This window comes from Manis pentadactyla, chromosome 9 (assembly GCF_030020395.1).
Source record: "Manis pentadactyla isolate mManPen7 chromosome 9, mManPen7.hap1, whole genome shotgun sequence".
Lineage (NCBI taxonomy): Eukaryota > Metazoa > Chordata > Mammalia > Pholidota > Manidae > Manis > Manis pentadactyla.
Window position 1 is genome coordinate 40,601,795 of NC_080027.1, and position 20,621 is coordinate 40,622,415.

The 20,621-nt window shown below is 41.9% G+C and overlaps 1 protein-coding gene across 5 annotated transcripts in view; it reads left to right on the forward strand.

Annotated features, from left to right (window-relative positions):
- Positions 1–20,621, forward strand: part of FAM168A (family with sequence similarity 168 member A) — a 259,894-nt gene that overhangs the window by 150,566 nt on the left and 88,707 nt on the right. For all 5 annotated transcript variants that reach the window (XM_036888639.2, XM_036888638.2, XM_036888640.2 and 2 more), the window contains one exon: positions 10,640–10,727. In XM_036888639.2, the coding sequence (XP_036744534.1) occupies positions 10,640–10,727 (88 nt within the window). The remainder of the gene's footprint in view (positions 1–10,639; positions 10,728–20,621) is intronic.

Sequence of the window (20,621 nt, forward strand, 5' to 3'; positions counted from 1 at the left end):
CATGTGCTTATGGCCATGAAATATATATATATATATATATATATAACTTTCTTTGAAGAAGTGTGTGTTCACATCCTTTGCCCATTTTTAGAAATGGGTTTATTGGCCTTTTTATTATTGAGCTAAGAATTCCTTACATATTTTAAATACAAAAATCCTTTACAATAGATATAATCTACAATAAATTTTCTCTTATTCTGTGGGTTATCTTTTCACTTTTTTGATGATGTCCTTTAAAGCACAAAAGTTTTTTTTTTTTTTTTTATTTTTTATTGAAGGGTAGTTGACGCACAGTATTACATTACATTAGTTTCAAGTGTACAACACAGTGGTAAAACATTTATATACATAATTCTAGGTTCCAGCTATCACCCTACCAAGCTGTTACAATATCTTGACTATATTCCTTATGCTATACATTACATCCCGGTTACTTATTTATTTTACCATTGGAAGTCTGTCCTATTTTTTTTTTTTTGTTTTTTTTTTTTGTTTTTTTTTTTTGTGAGGGCATCTCTCATATTTATTGATCAAATGGTTGTTAACGACAATAAAATTCTGTATAGGGGAGTCAATGCTCAATGCACAATCATTAATCCACCCCAAGCCTAATTTTCGTCAGTCTCCAATCTTCTGAGGCATAACAAACAAGTTCTTACATGGAGAACAAATTCTTACATAATGAATAAGTTACATAGTGAACAGTACAAGGGCAGTCATCACAGAAACTTTCGGTTTTGCTCATGCATTATGAACTCTAAACAGTCAGTTCAAATATGAATATCATTTGGTTTTTATACTTGATTTATATGTGGATACCACATTTCTCTCTTTATTATTATTATTTTTAATAAAATGCTGAAGTGGTAGGTAGATACAAGATAAAGGTAGAAAACATAGTTTAGTGTTGTAAGAGAGCAAATGTAGATGATCAGGTGTGTGCCTGTAGACTATGTGTTAATCCAAGCTAGACCAGGGCAATAAAACATCCACATACGCAGAAGATTTCTCTCAGAACAGGGGGGGTGAGGTTCTAAGCCTCACCTCTGTTGATCCCCAATTTCTCACCTGATGGCCCCCCTGCGACTGTGCCTGTCTTAGGTTGTTCCTCCCTTGAGGAATCTTACCCGTCTCTGGCTAACCAGTCATCTTCCGGGGCCATACAGGGAAATGTGAAGTTGGTAAGTGAGAGAGAAGCCTTATTGTTTGAAATGGTTAGCTTTTTACTTCTTTGCATATTTATGCCCTGTAGCTTCTATGCCCAGCATTTGTCTTGAGGTATCTTTACCACTTGGAAGAATTATGATACTCGGTAAATTTGATATGAGGCACGAATTCTATTTAAGGGTTGTAATTAGGAAGGAAGAAGAAAAGCTATAGAAGTAGCAGGCGGAAGAAAACCTGGGAAGATTGATTATTTCTTTGACATATCTTCTTGTAGAGTACTTCAGCATGTATAGGTTTTAAGCTACTACTTAAATTGCACACACATTAACATAATAGGAGTATAGTTACATAACCAAAGCATATCTGTAATTACCAGCCATCTGCAGTGAAACCAAGAAAACCAGTTAGGCACCTTAGGCATTTGTGAAAACTTATCTATGATATGGTGGATATTGTCCAACTGAACTTGAACAGTCTGAGAGAAATCAGACAAATTAAAACAACCCATTCCTGGGGACTGTTCACATGCCATATGTTCTTTTAACAGTAAATAGTCTGTAGTTGTAAGACTTTGGAGCGCTACAATTTGCACTTCTCCAAATTCTTGGTTGAGTTCCAACAGTATAGATCCAGTCAAATTTGTTCCTTCACTGTATGCACAGGTCAGCTTAGATATCTCCTTCCTCATTCCCATGGCAAGTCCAGGAACTGGTGGGATGAGTGCATCTACAGCTGTAGCAGTAAAGCACAAAAGTTTTTTGTTTTAATGAGTCCAGTTAATATATATTTTCATTTGTTCACGCTGTTGATTTCACATCTAAGAAACCACTGCCACATCCAAGGTCAGAAAGGATTATGCCTGTATTTTCTAAATTCTTCTATGAGTTTTATATTTTTAGTTCTTCCATTTAGGTCTTTGATCCATTTGGGGTCTAATCTTGACCGTGTCACTTGCTTCGTGGCCTTGAACTGTTCATTTGCCTTTTCTGAGCCTCCGTTTTTCCCATCTGTAAAATAAGAGCTGATATGTATGTGTATATAAAACAATAGAAAACAGCTTAGTGGTTGCCGTGGGCCGGAAGTTGTTGGGAGGGTACAGACCACAAAAATGAGAGAACTTCTGGGGGTGATGAAAATATTTATATCTTAATTGTGGTGGTGTTTATACAACTGAATATTCTCTTCAGTGCTCATAGAACTGTATACCTAAAAGAGGTAAATTTTACTATATATAAATTATACCTTAATAAACTTGTCTTTAAAAAAAAATCTTACAACAACTCTACAAAGTATGAGTTATTCTTTTCCATTCTGAGGCTAGGGAAAATTGAGGCTCAGAAAGGTTAGTGGACTTGCCTGTGTCCCACATTTTGTATGTGGTGGGTCCAGGATTTGAACCTAAATTTGCCTCTGATCATAGAGCTTGTGATCTTCCTACTCATTTTTAGTCTGTCCCTGAAACTATCAACAGGTGTGGGTTCTTTTGTAAAAGGCTGTCCTTCCCTTAGCCAAGAAAACTGCCTTTGAGCAGCTCCACAGAAGTGGCTGCTGTATTCTTACTCCATATTTTGAACCCTGACAGATCTCATTTCTGGCACTCATTAGTTGAGATTGTGGAATCGATGCTGTTGTGGAGTGCTGACCAGGCATGAGCTCCTTCTGAGGCTCTGGCTCTCATTTTGGAGCAGCAGGAGACTAGTTGCAAAGCTGACTTTCTTTGGTTATGAAAAGCAATTTCATACTTTGTCCAATCAGCAGTAGAGAGCCCCTTCTCAGCAGGAGAGTGCTTAGATATCTCAGCAGGAGAGTGCTTAGATGTTTTCAAGGCTAGTTGTGCTACTTCAACAACAGTCTTCCTTACCGTGGCTTATTGAGCAGAGAACTGCTTGTGTAGAAGAGAGATATGAGGCAGGGACAGTGTACAAGTAGTCTTCTGCATTGTTGTTCCATCATCACCATCCACATGCCACTTTACAGTTTGGAATGTATTTTAATATTTGTGATCTTTCTTAACGGTGTCAGTACCGTGTCAGGAGAGTGCTTGTCTAGCCAATGGGTTTCAACCCTGGGCAAGTTCGCTATGGATTCAATGTGACCAAAGAAATTGACAGCAAAACATTCTTTGGGATGAAAGGGTTTATTACCCGCTGCTTCTCCCAGCCATAGGTCGAGCACTAGCATCTGTGCCTCTGCCCAGAGCACTGGGCCGAGCTCTCTATATAGTGCAATAGTAGCTTATTGCATCAAAGTGTGGAAGCGGTAGCCTAGCCACAGGCCAGTTACATCATCAGGTGGTTTAAGTTCAGTGAGGATCCTGGCCATAGGAACCCCAACTTCCCCACACTCCACCCCTCCAGGATTCTCGCCTTACAATCTACATACTTTCAATCTTCCACGATGGTCCCTGTGCGAGAAAGCTGGAGCACTGTAACCAGATTCCACAACAGCAACAGAGGATAACACCAACTTAGAGATAATAACAAAAGTTAAGATACAACAAGATTTTGATACGGGTAACAAAAATTATAAAATTATAATAATCCTCAAGCCAGAGGAAGTTCCCAATCCACAAAGACTTTAGGGGTGATAAGACTCATGTTTATTTTTATTTTTATTTTTTTATTTTGGTATCATTAATCTACAATTACATGAAGGACATTATGTTTACTAGGCTCCCCCCTTCACCAAGTCCCCCCCACATCCCCGTTCACAGTCACTGTCCATCAAAATAGTAAGATGCTGTAAAATCACTACTTATCACCAAGTTCACAGTCACTGTCCTTCAACATAGTAAGATGCTGTAAAATCACTACTTGTAAGACACATGTTTTAATGACACCAACATAGGCAAATCTTGTCCATCAGGTAGGATGCATGCAAAAGAGTGGTCCTGTGATAGAACTATGAAAGGGAAGGGGTCCCTTCTAGGTGGAGTATACCATACTTTTACTCCTTTCCCCATGGGGGTTGCTGAAGGGTCTATATATAGTGCTACTGGAGGTGCATGCACTGGCCATAATGATAAAACAAAACTCCCCAGTAAGATGCTCCTACCTTCTGGCCGTTCAGGATATACTACTGTGACCTTTGGCAGCTACTCTCCTGTGTAGCAGGACTACACAGGAGGCCAGCTTCCAGGCCTTGTCCCCAAGGTGCCAGGAGGGCCAGCCATTGTTGGTCCATGTGTTGAAAGGTACAAGGCCACGTCCACTCAATGGAGTCTCCTGGGCTCAGTGCAGTTGGTGCTGGAAGCAAGATGTTAATCTGGTGGCCAAACCTTGGCTTCAGCGATTCTTCCTTGGTTTGTACTTTCAGTTGTATAGGGGAGGCAGCCATACGTGTTAACATGTTTACAGGGCTCAGGGCTTCCTTTCGGGGTCTCTCATTCAAACACCATGGCACAGTCCATAAGCAGACTGACCATCCCCGCAAACTATTGGTATCTGACTTTAGTCCAGATTTTAACAAGCCATTGTGCCTCTTTATCATGCCTGCTGCAGTAGGATTGTATGTTGCACCCATTCTTGCATGTCCAATAAAATGGGTGCCCTGATCACTCTCAATTACCTGTGGTCGACCATAGGCAGCAAAGAGATGCTCCAGGCCTCTTTTGGTCATCTGCTGGTCTGCACAATGGGTAGGAAGAGCAACCTGAAGTCCAGTAGCTGTGTCCATACAAGTCATGGCATACCAATATCCTTCTGACACAGGTAGAGGCCCAATATAGTCTATCTGCCACCTGATGAGGGGTATTGGCCCCTTAGCTATTGTCCCATGTTGCTGTGGAACTCAGTGTAAGTCCCTTTTGTAGCACAACACACTCCTGCCAGGCTCTGCTCACTTCTTCAAAGGTCAAAGGCAAGCCCCACCAACAGGCTACAGCCCACATTGTCTTTTGCCCCGCATGCAACAAATGCTGATGTAACCATTGGGCTACATCAGAGGCAGGCTTTCCTTCTAACCAACGTATCTGGGCCAATTTATCTGCTTCATCATTTCCTGGGGATGCCAGTGGCAAATGACCTGTCGCATGGTATACTGTAATTTAGTCTGACCACAGACCCATAAATCTTGCCACAATTCTTGCCCCCCAAAGGGATCAGTGACCAACCAGCCAGTTGGCATGGTACCAGGTTGGTAGCCACAGGGTCAAGCCCTGATAGACAGCCCAGCTGTCAGTGCAGACAACTGTAGGGAGGGCTCCTGGCTGATCACAAGCCACACAGCCCACAACTCTGCCCATTGGCTGTTCTTCCCCTCACCATCTTCCATTCATATTGTCTCAGTCTTAGGATGGAAAGCTATGGCCCTCCATTTTGGGGGCTTCCCACAGCTGGAGCCATCTGTGTACCATGCATCTTCAGGTATAGGGGCTCTTCCCTCCTGATAGGGACTCTCTGCTACTAATGGTTCAAAAGCAGGTTCTTCCTGCTTTTCACTAGTATATGTCACCGGCCCCAATAACGTTGGAGTTCTTCACTCAAGGGGCTACTAGAGAGGGCACTACACTGCTGTAGGTAAGCAACCCACTTGGCTAGTGTGGGCATTTGTGCCACACCACTCCTTGGCTTTGGGTCCAGTCTCGTACCCACCCCAAGATGAGATAGGTGGTTATTACCTTTATCGGGGCCAATCCAGTGATGGATTCTGTACCCAGCATGGCAGCCAGTTGTTTTTCTGTCAAAGTGTATTGTACCTCTGCCCCTTTCCAGAGTTGTGACCAGAATCCAACGAGTTGGCGAGTTCATTCAAGCTGCTGACAGAAACTCCAGCCATAACCGTCTTCAGTCACATGAACATCCAGCTTACAGGGCCTTGATGGGTCTGTCACACTCAAGGCCTGCATGGCCTTGACTGCCCATTTTGCTGTAGTAAAGGCAGATGCACATGTCTCATCCCAGTCCCACCTGACACCCTTTCATACCAACCAGTATAAGGGCTTCAGAATTTGTGCCAAGTGTGGGATAAACACTCCAGTAGCCTAGAAGACCCAGAAACTCCTGTAGCAATGCTACAGTTGTAGGGGTAGGAAAGGTTGGAACTTTATCTATAACTGCTTCTGGTATAACTTTGGTCTTACCCAACCAGATGACTCCCAATAATTTGTCAGACAAACCAGATCCCTGAACCTTGGTACTGTTCACAGCCCATCCTTTCTCCTGTAAGTGTTGCAGCAGTCTAGGTGCTGCACCTTCTAGATCTGAAAGAGAACTGGACGTGAGCATAACATCATCAATATAATGGTACAGCTGCACTGTTGGAGGTTTCTCCCATGTAGCCAAGTCCTGGGCTACAAGTCCATGACAGATGGTGGGGCTGTGGAGGTATCCCTGTGGAAGGATGGTGAAAGTCCATTGCCGTCCTTCCCATGTGAAGGCAAACTGTTCCTGACTGTCCTGCTCAGTGTCAATGGAAAAGAAGGCATTTGCAAGATCTACCACATAATGGTATGTTCCGAGTTCATGGCTGAGGGTATCCATCAAGCCTGCAATAGAGGGGACAGCAACATGCATAGTGGGTATGACTTTATTCAATTCTCTGTAATCCACAGTCATATGCTAGGAGCCATCTGGCTTTTTTACTGGCCACACCAGGGAATTGAAAGGACTATTAGTGGGCTTTATAATACCATCACCTTTTCCAGCTCCTGGAGAATTTTCTCATATCTCTTTATGCCCTCCAGAGTGTTTGTATTGTTTGGGAATAGTCACCCGCCAAGGCATAGGCAAAGCTATGGCCGGGTGCCTACCATGTCCCCTCAGAACTGCCTTCACTACACGTACTCTCAGTCTGAACTCACCTGCAGTGGTCTGCAACCATAGACCCTGCAGGATATCAATCCCCCAAATATACTCAAGGATAGGAGATATATACACAGTATACTCTTTTGGGGGTATACGCCCTATTCCCAAAGGGATTTGGGCTTTTTTCACTCTGATAGCCTTCCCCCTATTCCACCTATGATAGTGGGGGTCCTGGGGAACTGCTCAGGGATACCATGTCCCAGTGTCCACCAGAGCCAGGACACACTGTATGTTCACTGGGGACTAATGGACAGCTATTTCAACATGTGGCCTCTGGTACCCACCTGGTCACTCAGTCAAACCTTCCTCTCAGTAAAACTGTGTTCCCCAGTCACCTTCCTGTGTGGGCTCAAGTGAGGTTGGCTCACTCTCCATCAGGAAGTCTTGCAAACACACAGGATGGACTCATGGCTCTGTCTCTGACCTCTACCTCTTTGGTCTTAATGGCTGGAACTTCTGCTCTGGTTTCAGTTGTTGCCATAGCTCTAGTAAGATCCTATTTGACTTCCCATCTAATTTTCTTCCGTCTGCTCCTGCCTGTATTAGATCAACCCACATCTGGGTCCTCATAACCTTCGTGGGGCCCTTTAAATTCTTCTTTTGAGTAGCAGATCTTATTTCTTTCTGGGTTCTAATTGCTTCAGCCTTTCCTAAGTCTGCTACTGTACGTATCACCTCGGTTATGGGATGCCCTAAGTGGGGGTAAAGAATGGCCACTAGAGACCGAAAGAGGGATGTGGGAGCCGTTTGAAGCACAGTATTTCTCATCCCAGTAGTAAAAATCTCTTCATCTGGGCCATAATTCTCTGGACTATACATGACATTTCTCATGCCTAGCTCTCATAACACCTGTTGGAGCTCAGCATACATCTGCCATCTAACAGGAGAAGATGGTAGATCACCCGGATTGGGCCACACAGCATGAAGTGTAGCCATAAGCCAGTTGAGGGAGTGACCCCCTGGGGTCTAATGTGCATTTTGTAATCGCTGTCTCAAGGCAGGCTGCACTTTCAGGGAAGCCAGCTTTCCCATCTCTGATCCCGACAGAACAATTCCATCCACCCCTAAGTCCCACAAACACAGGAGCCAAGCTGATATTGACTCCGAGGGCATCTTCCTAAACTGGGAGCCCAACCCCACCACCTCAGCCTGAGTACAGGGGCGGAGCATAGAGTGCTCCACAACCTGGGTTGGGGGCTGCTCTTCTCCTTGGGGAACTTTCAGCTGCTGGGTCTTTATTTTCTTTACAACCACTAGGCATGCTTTCAATACAGGAGGGGTCCATATCTCTGGCACCACCCCTTTATCCTTCCCCAGCTCCTCCATTTATGGGGCTGATGGCACCTTTCTCTCCCCTCGCCTGAGTGCTTCCTCTGCTACAACCTTTACCTTTTCTACCATGCCTCACAGCAATGCTAGATCAGTCTTCAGCAGCTCTCTTACCATCTCCTCAATGCTTTGCAGCTGATGTTCTCATGCCACCTCCGCCTGTGCGTCCCTCAGGAGTTTGTCTTTTTCCTTGATGGCCTCTTCCTCCCTCGGAACACCTGGCAGCACTGCCATCTCTTCCTGTAAGAAATTTTTTACCTCATCAATGGCACCTTGCTGCCGACCTTCTCGTGCTGCATCCTCTCACATCAATGCCATTTCTTTCTTTAGGGAATCTATATAAGTTTGCTGCTCACGTTCTTGTGCCGCCATTTCTTGGGTCTTTTCTGTAGACCTTTTTAATACTGTGAGAAGCAGCCAAACCACAGTTCCTGCTGCCTCACAGGCACTCTGTTTCCCAGAAGACCTACGTACTATACCAAGGGCCACCCCTACTGCCTCAGGTGTCACCTCTATTTGCCTCCAGTCCTGGAGTGGGGCCCAGTCCTCTAGGAGGCAAGCCACCTCAGACCACATACCCACTGGGGGACAATCCACTGTCTCCCCATTCACAGGGGCAGCCCGCTGAAGCAACCCTCCCATAAGGACAGCCTGTCTTTTTCCTTGGTCAACAGTGAATCCTGCTGACTATGCCAATTGTCTTGCCAATGGGTTTCAGCCCCTGGCAAGTTCGCTATGGGTTCAATGTGACCAAAGAAATTGACAGCAAAACGTTCTTGAGGGGAAAGGGTTTATTACCCGGCTGGTTCTCCCAGTGGTAGGTCGAGCACTAGTGTCTCTGCCACCACCCAGAGCACTGGGCCGAGCTCTCTATATAGTGCAATAATAGCTTATTGTATAAAGGTGTGGAAGTGATAGCCTAGCAACAGACAGTTACATTATCAGGTGGTTTAAGTTCAGTGAGGATCCTGGCCATAGGAACCCCAACTTCCCCACAGTGCTTATATTTAGAGAGTGTTACTTGGCTATATAACTCTGGCTGCAAGAATGTTTTTTTCCTTAAGTTGTGCTGAAATCTCTATCTCCTGTAACTTTCACCCTCAAGTTGTACCAGTTTCAGTTTGTCAACTGGTGGTGGTTTAATCTAGCTGCTTTTCCTGGGGTGGCTTTCCAGGACTGCCCTTTGGATGCATTTCAGCAAGTTCTGTCCTCAGAACTTGACCAGCACCATTTGCCTTTTTGCCTGTTTGACCGCCCCACCTTCCTCTCTCTGAAAACCCATCCTTTCTTCACCTCTCATTCCAGAACCCTGGACAAACTAATTAATTGCAGAGCAGTTATCTTTAAGCCAGCTATTGACTGCCTGTCTTCAACATTGGACTTGTTTCATATCCTGAGGTGCTGTAGGAGAAGTTAATGACCTAAAACATAACCCATCTATCATGTGAACCTAGTTAGGAGGGAATGTTTGATTTTTATGAAGTGTAAATAATATATTTAGAGACACATTTTCAAACATGTGTCTGCCTGTATGTCAGAAACTGTTCCCTAAACAAGGTGGGACAAATTGGCTGACTAATAGAGCTTAATGACAAATGTTCCCATTAATCAGAATGGTGAATGTGCGTCATTAAGATAATTAACAGAGCACTTGTGCAGGTGATAGTTATTGCACACAAATTTCCAAGTTTCTTTCCCTTGAATTAGTTTTGAAAGAGATCTTGGCTGTGTTTTCTTTTTTGCATTAAAATGATCATTGGCAGTGAATTCCCATTTGTTTTTTGAAGCTGCTAGTAACAGGTATCTTGTCCTCTGAAGGTGGAAAGGATTGGTGTGACACTTGGTGCTCTTCCTAATAGAGGTCTGTGTGCTGTCATCAGGCACTCGGGCTCCTGTGGTGAACAGTAGAACTGCATCTTTTTCCAGCTCCTGGACTAGCATCTTAGAATTTAAAAGGACCTCAGGGAGCCTAAATGAATTGATTTTGCACCAGGGCATTTGAAGCCCAGAGAGGGCAAGTGACTCTGCAAACACCACACAGTATGCTAGTGGCAGGATTGTCTGTGGGATTGTTGGACTAGTACTGAACTAAGATCTAAAAGGCCTGTGTTGACGTTAGGAAAGTTATATCACCTCTCTGCTTCTCAGTGTCTTCACCTGTGTAACAGGAAAAGTGTCTGGCATAAAGCCAACTATAAACAAATGGCTTGTTATTTAATCCTCTTTCTACTATACAGTATTACTCCTCTATGAGTATAAACTGAAGACTGCAGAGGGTAAGCTGGTATGAGGAGAATGAACCATCAGTAATCAGTGCTGTTTTCTTTGTTTCTCTGTAGGATCTTCAGTCTTCTACAATGAACCCTGTTTATAGCCCCGTTCAGCCTGGGGCTCCTTACGGCAACCCTAAGAACATGGCCTACACAGGTGAGTGGTGTGAGAATGGCTCTTTTTGAGAAATGGTGGTTAAGGACATTACCAAAGAACTTGTTGAATGATTTTTTTCGTTTGCTGCATCTCCAAAAGTCCTTGTAAAGTTTAGTAACTTGGAGAAGGAAGACATGTCTTGGGTCCAGTGGAGATGGAAATGACATTCTTAAAAGACTAAGGATTATTGAACTGTTAATTGGGGGAAAGAAAGGGAGATAACATTTATTTATTTTGGGTTCCTACCATGGGCCTGGCTCTGTGCTGGGCACTTTGACCTACTATGTTTAACTTTAGTCTTACAGCAGTTCTACACAGTTTAGCTTGCTATCACCATTATACAGATGAGAAAACCATAGCCACACTAAGAGGGCACAGAACAAAACAAAAATAGACATTTGAACCCAGGTCTGCTGATTCTGAAGGCTGATCTTTTTTCTGAGCTGCATACCAAGTTGTTTCGTACTTCTCTGCCTCTGTGTCTGTTGTCCTTGTATGGCGTGCTGCTGTTCTCTGACAGCCTTCACTTTATTCTTTAAGAACTCAGCTCTGAGCTCAGCACTTTCCTAGGAAGCATTTTCTCTCTTGGCGATGGACAAATTTTTTAACCTTCCAGAGCCTCAGTGTTCTCATTATGAAATGAGGGCAGTAGTGTTACCCTATTTCATATGGCTGCTATCACGATTAAATGAGCTAGTGTAAGGTACTCAGCATGTAATTTCTAACACAAATTAAGTGCTTAATAATGGTTATTATTATTTAAAAGAAATAAAGATGGGTAGGATGTATGGTAATGGAAATGAATGAGAAAATATATGTAAGTTGTCTAGCATGATTCTTTGAAGGCATGAGCCTTCAAAAGCATACAAATATAAATCCAAGCTGAAGATAACAATATAAACAAATAACATGGAGGGAAGATGGTATGGTCAGGGTATGGTTAATAGTTCCATTTAGCTGGAGTAAAGAGTAGAAAAGAGGAAAAGTGAGAAATGAAGCTCAAAAAATAGATTAATAATGGTCTTCGTTGCAGGATTGGAGGTGGGGAGTACGTAGAGAGTTTTGCTCCAGAAGAGAGCCATTGGTAGTGACTAGAATGTACTAGTTTCTCCTTACAACTTTGTTCTTTACTGTGTATGCTTTATAGCCTTCTAGACTGAGAGTGGAGGGAATCTCAAAGAACTCTATGTCTTGGTTGTTCCAAACTTTGCTCGTAAGAACACTATGAGGGATAGAGGAGGGGGCTCAAGATGGTGGCGTGAGTAGGGTGGCGGAAATCTCCTCCCAAAACCATATATATTTTTGAAAATACAACAAATACAACTATTCCTAAAAGAGAGACCAGAAGATACAGTATAATAGCAAGGCTACATCTACATCTGCAAGAACTCAGCATCTCATGAAAAGGGTAATACAAAGCCGTGACCTGGCAGGACCCGAGCACTCCCCCCACCTCAGCTCACCGGCGGGAGGAAAAGAATCAGAGTTGGTAGGGAATGGAAGCACAGGACAACTAAATAATCAGCCCTAGTAATCTTCACAGGGAGCACAGATACACACATAGAAACGGAAAAGTAAAATCAGAGGCAGAGACTGCAAGTGGATCCCCACAGCCGGCTCCCCTGGGACAAAAGAAAAGCGGGTGCTTTTTAAAAGTCTTAAAAGGACAAGGGCTCAACAGCTGGACAAAATCATCCCAGCACACTCAGCCCAGCAGGCTGGGAATCTTGAGGAACTTAAGGCTACCTAACCCCCTGGGGGGTAATGCAGCCCCAAAGTCCCTCACAGTGATAAGCAGCCTGCCATTCATTCCCCCGGCTGGTGGTGCTAGCAAACTGGCTGACCCGCCACAGCTGCAGAGCAGCTGGAGAACAGCCCAACCCACAGCAATCACACAGAGTCTCCTTCCAGTGAGCAGCTTACCGGGACAGACAGAGGAAGCCAGAGCAAGGTTCGGAAGGCACGAAGGGGCACCGTTCTCTCAGGAGAACACATCTGGAGCGGCAGCGACCCGCTGCAGTGCTCTAGGCTATCCCAAGGGCCACACTGCCCATGGCAGCTCGGGAGAATATCCAAGAGGCTGCTCCTGGTGTGCGGGTAGATGGCACAGGCAACGGAGAAGGGCAAGTCGACCTACAAGCAGAAAGAGACTTTGTTCTCCCAGCTGACACATGCACCACCTGCCTGTGACCACTGCCATGAAAAGGCACAGGAATCTGGACCAGTCAGAAATCACTGAGACAACCCCAGAGAGAGGGGCTGATGAAATAGACATAACCAATCTTCCTGAAAAAGAGTCCAAAATTAAAGTCATAACCATGCTGATGGACCTGCAGAGAAATATGCAAGAGCTAAGGGATGAAGTCTGGAGGGAGATAACAGAAATGAAACAATCAATAGAAGGTCTTAAGAGCAGACCAGACGAGGTACAAGAGACTGTTAATGGAACAGAAATCAGAGAACAGGAATACAGAGAAGCTGAGGCAGAGAGATAAAAGGATCTCCAGGAATGAAAGAATATTAAGAGAACTGTGTGACCAATCCAAACGGAACAATATTCTCATTATAGGAGTACCAGAAGAAGAAGAAAGAGAAAAAGGGATAGAAAGTGTCATTGAAGAAATTCCTCTCCCAAAACTGGGGGAGGAAATAGTCTTTCAGACCATGGAGGCCCACAGAACTCCCAACACAAGGGACCAAAGGAGGACAACACCAAGACATATAATAATAAAAATGGCAAAGATCAAAGACAAGGACAGAGTATTAAAGGCAGCCAGAGAGAGAAAAATGGTCACCTACAAAGGAAAACCCATCAGGCTATCATCAGACTTCTCAACAGAAAAACCTTACAGGCCAGAAGAGAATGGCATGATATATTTAATGCAATGAAACAGAAGGGCCTTCAACCAAGAATACTGTATCCAGCATGATTATCATTTAAATATAAAGGACAGATTAAAGAATTCCCAGGCAAACAAAAGTTGAGAGAATTTGCCTTCCACAAACCACCTCTACAGGATATTTTAAAGGGAATGCTCTAGATGGAAGCACTCTGAAGACTAAATAGATGTCACCAGAGAAAATAAAATCACAGCAAAGAAAGCAGACTGACCAAATACTAACTAAAGGCAAAAAGTAAAATCAACTATCCAAAAAAGCAGTCTAAGGAAACACAAAAGAGTACAGAATAAAACACCTAACATAAAGAATGGAGTAGGAAGAATAAGAAGGGAGAGAAATAAACAATCACCAGACTGTGTTTATAATAGCTTAATAAGAGAGTTAAATTATACAGTTAGATAGTAAAGAAGCTACCCTTGAACTTTGGTAACCACAAATTCACAGCCTGCAATGGCAATAAGTACATATCTATTGATAATCACCCTAAATGTAAATGGAATGAATGCACCAATCAAAAGACACAGAGTAATAGAATGGATAAAAAAGCAAGACCCATTTATATGCTGCTTACAAGAGACTAACCTCAAACCCAAAGACCTACACAGACTAAAAGTCAAGGGATGGAAAAAGATATTTCATGCAAACAATAGGGAGAAAAAAGCAGGTGTTGCAGCGCTTGTATCAAACAAAGTAGACTTCAAAACAAAGAAAGTAAGAGATAAAGAAGGACATTACATAATGATAAAGGGGTCAGTCCAATAAGAGGATATAACCATTATAAATATATATGCACCCAACACAGGAGCACCAACATATGTGAAACAAATACTAACAGAATTAAAGGAGGAAATAGAATGCAATGCATTCGTTTTAGGAGACTTCAACACACCACTCACTCCAAAGGGCAGATCAACCAGACAGAAAATACGTAAGAACACAAAGGCACTGAACAACACACTAGAACAGATGAACCTAACAGACATCTACAGAACTCTACATCCAAAAGCAGCAGGATACACATTCTTCTTAAGTGCACATGGAACATTTTCCAGAATAGACCACATAGTAGGCCACAAAAAGAGCCTCAGTAAATTAAAAAAGATTGAAATTCTACCAACCATCTTCTCAGATCACAAAGGTGTAAAACTAGAAATAAATTGTACAAAGAACACAGAAAGGCTCAGAAACACATGGAGGCTTAAAAACATGCTCCTAAATAATCAATGGATCAATGACCAAACTGAAACGGAGATCAAGGAATATATGGAGACAAATGACAACAACAGCACAAAGCCCCAACTTCTGTGAGACTCAGCTAATGCAGTTCTAAGAGGAAAGTATATAGCAATCCAGGCCTATTAAAGATGGAAGAATAATCCCAAATGAATAGTCTAAAGACAAAATTACTAAAACTGAAAAAAAAGAAGAACAAATGAGACCCAAAGTCAGCAGAAGGAAGGACATAATGAAGATCAGAGAAGAAATAAATAAAATTGAGAAGAAGAAAACAATAGAAAAATGTCAAGGAAACCAAGAGCTGGTTCTTTGAGAAAATAAACAAAATAGATAAACTCCTAGCCAGACTTATTAAGAGAAAAAAAGAATCTATACACATAAATAGAATCAGAAATGAGAAAGGAAAAATCATGATGGACCCCACAGAAATACAAAGAATTATTAGGGAATACTATGAAAATCTATATGCTAACAAGCTGGAAAACGTAGAAGAAATGGACAACTTCCTAGAAAAAAACAACCTTCCAAGGCTGACCAAGGAAGAAACAGAAAATCTAAACAGACCAATCATCAGCAACGAAATTGAATTGGTAATCAAAAAACTACCCAAGAACAAAACCCCTGTGCAAGATGGATTCAATGCTGAATTTTTTTTTTTAATAATTATTTTTTATTGAAGGGTAGTTGACGCACAGTATTACATTACATTAGTTTCAAGTGTACAACACAGTGGTAGAACATTTATATACATAATTCGAGGTTCCAGCTATCACCCTACCAAGCTGTTACAATATCTTGACTATATTCCTTATGCTATACATTACATCCCGGTTACTTATTTATTTTACCATTGGAAGTCTGTCCTTTTTTTTTTTTTTTTTTTTGTGAGGGCATCTCTCATATTTATTGATCTAATGGTTGTTAACGACAATAAAATTCTGTATAGGGGAGTCAATGCTCAATGCACAATCATTATTCCACCCCAAGCCTAATTTTTGTCAGTCTCCAATCTTCTGAGGCATAACAAACAAGTTCTTACATGGAGAACAAATTCTTACATAATGAATAAGTTACATAGTGAACAGTACAAGGGCAGTCATCACAGAAACTTTCGGTTTTGCTCATGCATTATGAACTCTAAACAGTCAGTTCAAATATGAATACTCATTTGGTTTTTATACTTGATTTATATGTGGATACCACATTTCTTTCTTTATTATTATTATTTTTAATAAAATGCTGAAGTGGTAGGTAGATACAAGATAAAGGTAGAAAACATAGTTTAGTGTTGTAAGAGAGCAAATGTAGATGATCAGGTGTGTGCCTGTAGACTATGTGTTAATCCAAGCTAGACCAGGGCAATAAAACATCCACGTACGCAGAAGATTTCTCTCAGAACAGGGGGGGTGAGGTTCTAAGCCTCACCTCTGTTGATCCCCAATTTCTCACCTGATGGCCCCCCTGCGACTGTGCCTGTCTTAGGTTGTTCCTCCCTTGAGGAATCTTACCCGTCTCTGGCTAACCAGTCATCTTCCGGGGCCATACAGGGAAATGTGAAGTTGGTAAGTGAGAGAGAAGCCTTATTGTTTGAAAAGGTTAGCTTTTTACTTCTTTGCATATTTATGCCCTGTGGCTTCTATGCCCAGCATTTGTCTTGAGGTATCTTTACCACTTGGAAGAATTATGATACTCGGTAAATTTGATACGAGGCACAAATTCTATTTAAGGGTTGTAATTAGGAAGGAAGAAGAAAAGCTATAGAAGTAGCAGGCGGAAGAAAACATGGGAAGATTGATTATTTCTTTGACATATCTTCTTGTAGAGTAACTTCAGCATGAATAGGTTTTAAGCTACTACTTAAATTGCGCACACACATTAACATAATAGGAGTATAGTTACATAACCAAAGCATATCTGTAATTACCAGCCATCTCCAGTGAAACCAAGTAAACCAGTTAGGCACCTTAGGCATTTGTGAAAACTTATCTATGACATGGTGGATATTGTCCAACTGAACTTGAACAGTCTGAGAGAAATCAGACAAATTAAAACAACCCATTCCTGGGGACTGTTCACATGCCATATGTTCTTTTAACAGTAAATAGTCTGTAGTTGTAAGACTTTGGAGCGCTACAATTTGCACTTCTCCAAATTCTTGGTTGAGTTCCAACAGTATAGATCCAGTCAAATTTGTTGTTTTACTGTATGCACAGGCCAGCTTAGATATCTCCTTCCTCATTCCCATGGCAAGTCCAGGAACTGGTGGGATGAGTGCATCTACAGCTGTAGCAGTGCGTGGATCTTTGTTGGGGTTTTTTGATGATCATCTTCTGGCATGAGTCTTCCAGAGAGTGCAGATGTTGGAAGTTCTTTTTCATATCGTATCTTAGTTCATTTTCGGGGTAGCCCAATTAGGCTTTGATCCTCTGTATAAACACAAACAGACCCTTTGCCTACACTTTTATATGCCCTTTATACCCTTGTGTAGAACTCGTTGGAGGTTACCACACAGGAACTGCCCTTTTTTTTTTCTTTGTTTTTGGTATCACTAATCTACACTTACATGACGAATATTATGTTTACTAGGCTCTCCCCTATACCAGGTCTCCCCTATAAACCCCTTTACAGACACTGTCCATCAGCATAGCAAAATGTTGTAGAATCACTACTTGCCTTCTCTGTGTTGTGCAGCCCTCCCTTTTCTCCTACCCCCCCATGCATGTTAATCTTAATACCCCCCTACTTCTCCCCCCCTTATCCCTCCCTACCCACCCATCCTCCCCAGTCCCTTTCCCTTTGGTACCTGTTAGTCCATTCTTGAGTTCTGTGATTCTGCTGCTGTTTTGTTCCTTCAGTTTTTCCTTTGTTCTTATATTCCACAGATAAGTGAAATCATTTGGTATTTCTCTTTCTCCGCTTGGCTTGTTTCACTGAGCATAATACCCTCCAGCTCCATCCATGTTGCTGCAAATGATTGGATTTGCCCTTTTCTTATGGCTGAGTAGTATTCCATTGTGTATATGTACCACATCTTCTTTATCCATTCATCTATTGATGGACATTTAGGTTGCTTCCAATTCTTGGCTATTGTAAATAGTGCTGCAATAAACAGGGGTGCATCTGTCTTTCTCAAACTTGATTGCTGCGTTCTTAGGGTAAATTCCTAGGAGTGGAATTCCTGGGTCAAATGGTAAGTCTGTTTTGAGCATTTTGATGTACCTCCATACTGCTTTCCACAATGGTTGAACTAACTTACATTCCCACCAGCAGTGTAGGAGGGTTCCCCTTTCTCCACAGCCTCGCCAACATTTGTTGTTGTTTGTCTTTTGGATGGCAGCCATCCTTACTGGTGTGAGGTGATACCTCATTGTAGTTTTAATTTGCATTTCTCTGATAATTAGCGATGTGGAGCATCTTTTCATGTGTCTGTTGGCCATCTGTATTTCTTTTTTGGAGAACTGTCTGTTCAGTTCCTTTGCCCATTTTTTAATTGGGTTATTTGTTTTTTGTTTGTTGAGGCGTGAGAGCTCCTTATATATTCTGGACGTCAAGCCTTTATCGGATGTGTCATTTTCAAATATATTCTCCCATACTGTAGGGATCCTTCTTGTTCTATTGATGGTGTCTTTTGCTGTACAGAAGCTTTTCAGCTTAATATAGTCCCACTTATTCATTTTTGCTGTTGTTTTCCTTGCCCGGGGAGATATGTTCAAGAAGAGGTCACTCATGTTTATGTCTAAGAGGTTTTTGCCTATGTTTTCTTCCAAGAGTTTAATGGTTTCATGGCTTACATTCAGGTCTTTGATCCATTTTGAGTTTACTTTTGTATATGGGGTTAGGCAATGGTCCAGTTTCGTTCTCCTACATGTAGCTGTCCAGTTTTGCCAGCACCACCTGTTGAAGAGACTGTCATTTTGCCATTGTATGTCCATGGCTCCTTTATCAAATATTAATTGACCATATATGTCTGGGTTAATGTCTGGATTCTCTAGTCTGTTCCATTGGTCTGTGGCTCTGCTCTTGTGCCAGTACCAAATTGTCTTGATTACTATGGCTTTATAGTAGAGCTTGAAGTTGGGGAGTGAGATCCCCCCTACTTTATTCTTCTTTCTCAGGATTGCTTTCGCTATTCGGCGTCTTTGGTGTTTCCATATGGATTTTTGAATTATTTGTTCCAGTTCATTGAAGAATGTTGCTGGTAGTTTCATAGGGATTGCATCAAATCTCTATATTGCTTTGGGCAGGATGGCCATTTTGACGATATTAATTCTTCCTAGCCACGAGCATGGGATGAGTTTCCATCTGTTAGTGTCCCCTTTAATTTCTCTTAAGAGTGACTTGTAGTTTTCAGAGTATAAGTCTTTCACTTCTTTGGTTAGGTTTATTCCTAGGTATTTTATTTTTTTGGATGCAATTGTGAATGGAGTTGTTTTCCTGATTTCTCTTTCTGTTGGTTCATTGTTAGTATATAGGAAAGCCACAGATTTCTGTGTGTTGATTTTGTATCCTGCAACTTTGCTGTATTCCCATATCAGTTCTAGTAGTTTTGGGGTGGAGTCTTTAGGGTTTTTTTATGTACAGTATCATGTCATCTGCAAATAGTGACAGTTTAACTTCTTCTTTACCAATCTGGATTCCTTGTATTTCTTTATTTTGTCTGATTGCCATGGCTAGGACCTCCAGTACTATGTTAAATAATAGTGGAGAGAGTGGGCATCCCTGTCTAGTTCCCGATCTCAGAGGAAATGCTTTCAGCTTCTCGCTGTTCAATATAATGTTGGCTGTGGGTTTATCATAGATGGCCTTTATTATATTGAGGTACTTGCCCTCTATTCCCATTTTGCTGAGTTTTTAACATGAATGGATGTTGAACTTTGTCAAATGCTTTTTCAGCATCTATGGAGATGATCATGTGGTTTTTGTCTTTCTTTTTGTTGATGTGGTGGATGATGTTGATGGACTTTCGAATGTTGTACCATCCTTGCATCCCTGGGATGAATCCCACTTGGTCATGGTGTATGATCCTTTTGATGTATTTTTGAATTGGTTTGCTAATATTTTGTTGAGTATTTTTGCATCTACGTTCATCAGGGATATTGGTCTGTAGTTTTCTTTTTTGGTGGGGTCTTTGCCTGGTTTTGGTATTAGGGTGATGTTAGCTTCATAGAATGAGTTTGGGAGTATCCCCTCCTCCTCTATTTTTTGGAAAACTCTAAGGAGAATGGGTATTATGTCTTCCCTGTATGTCTGATAAAATTCCGAGGTAAATCCATCTGGCCCGGGGGTTTTGTTCTTGGGTAGTTTTTTGATTACCGCTTCAATTTCGTTGCTGGTAATTGGTCTGTTTAGATTTTCTGTTTCTTCCTGGGTCAATCTTGGAAGGTTATATTTTTCTAGGAAGTTGTCCATTTCTCCTAGGTTTCCCAGCTTGTTAGCATATAGGTTTTCATAGTATTCTCCAATAATTCTTTGCATTTCCGTGGGGTCCGTCGTGATTTTTCCTTTCTCGTTTCTGATACTGTTGATTTGTGTTGACTCTCTTTTCTTCTTAATAAGTCTGGCTAGAGGCTTATCTATTTTGTTTATTTTCTCAAAGAACCAGCTCTTGGTTTCATTGATTTTTGCTATTGTTTTATTCTTCTCAATTTTATTTATTTCTTCTCTGATCTTTATGTCCCTCCTTCTGCTGACCTTAGGCCTCATCTGTTCTTCTTTTTCCAATTTCGATAATTGTGACATTAGACCATTCATTTGGGA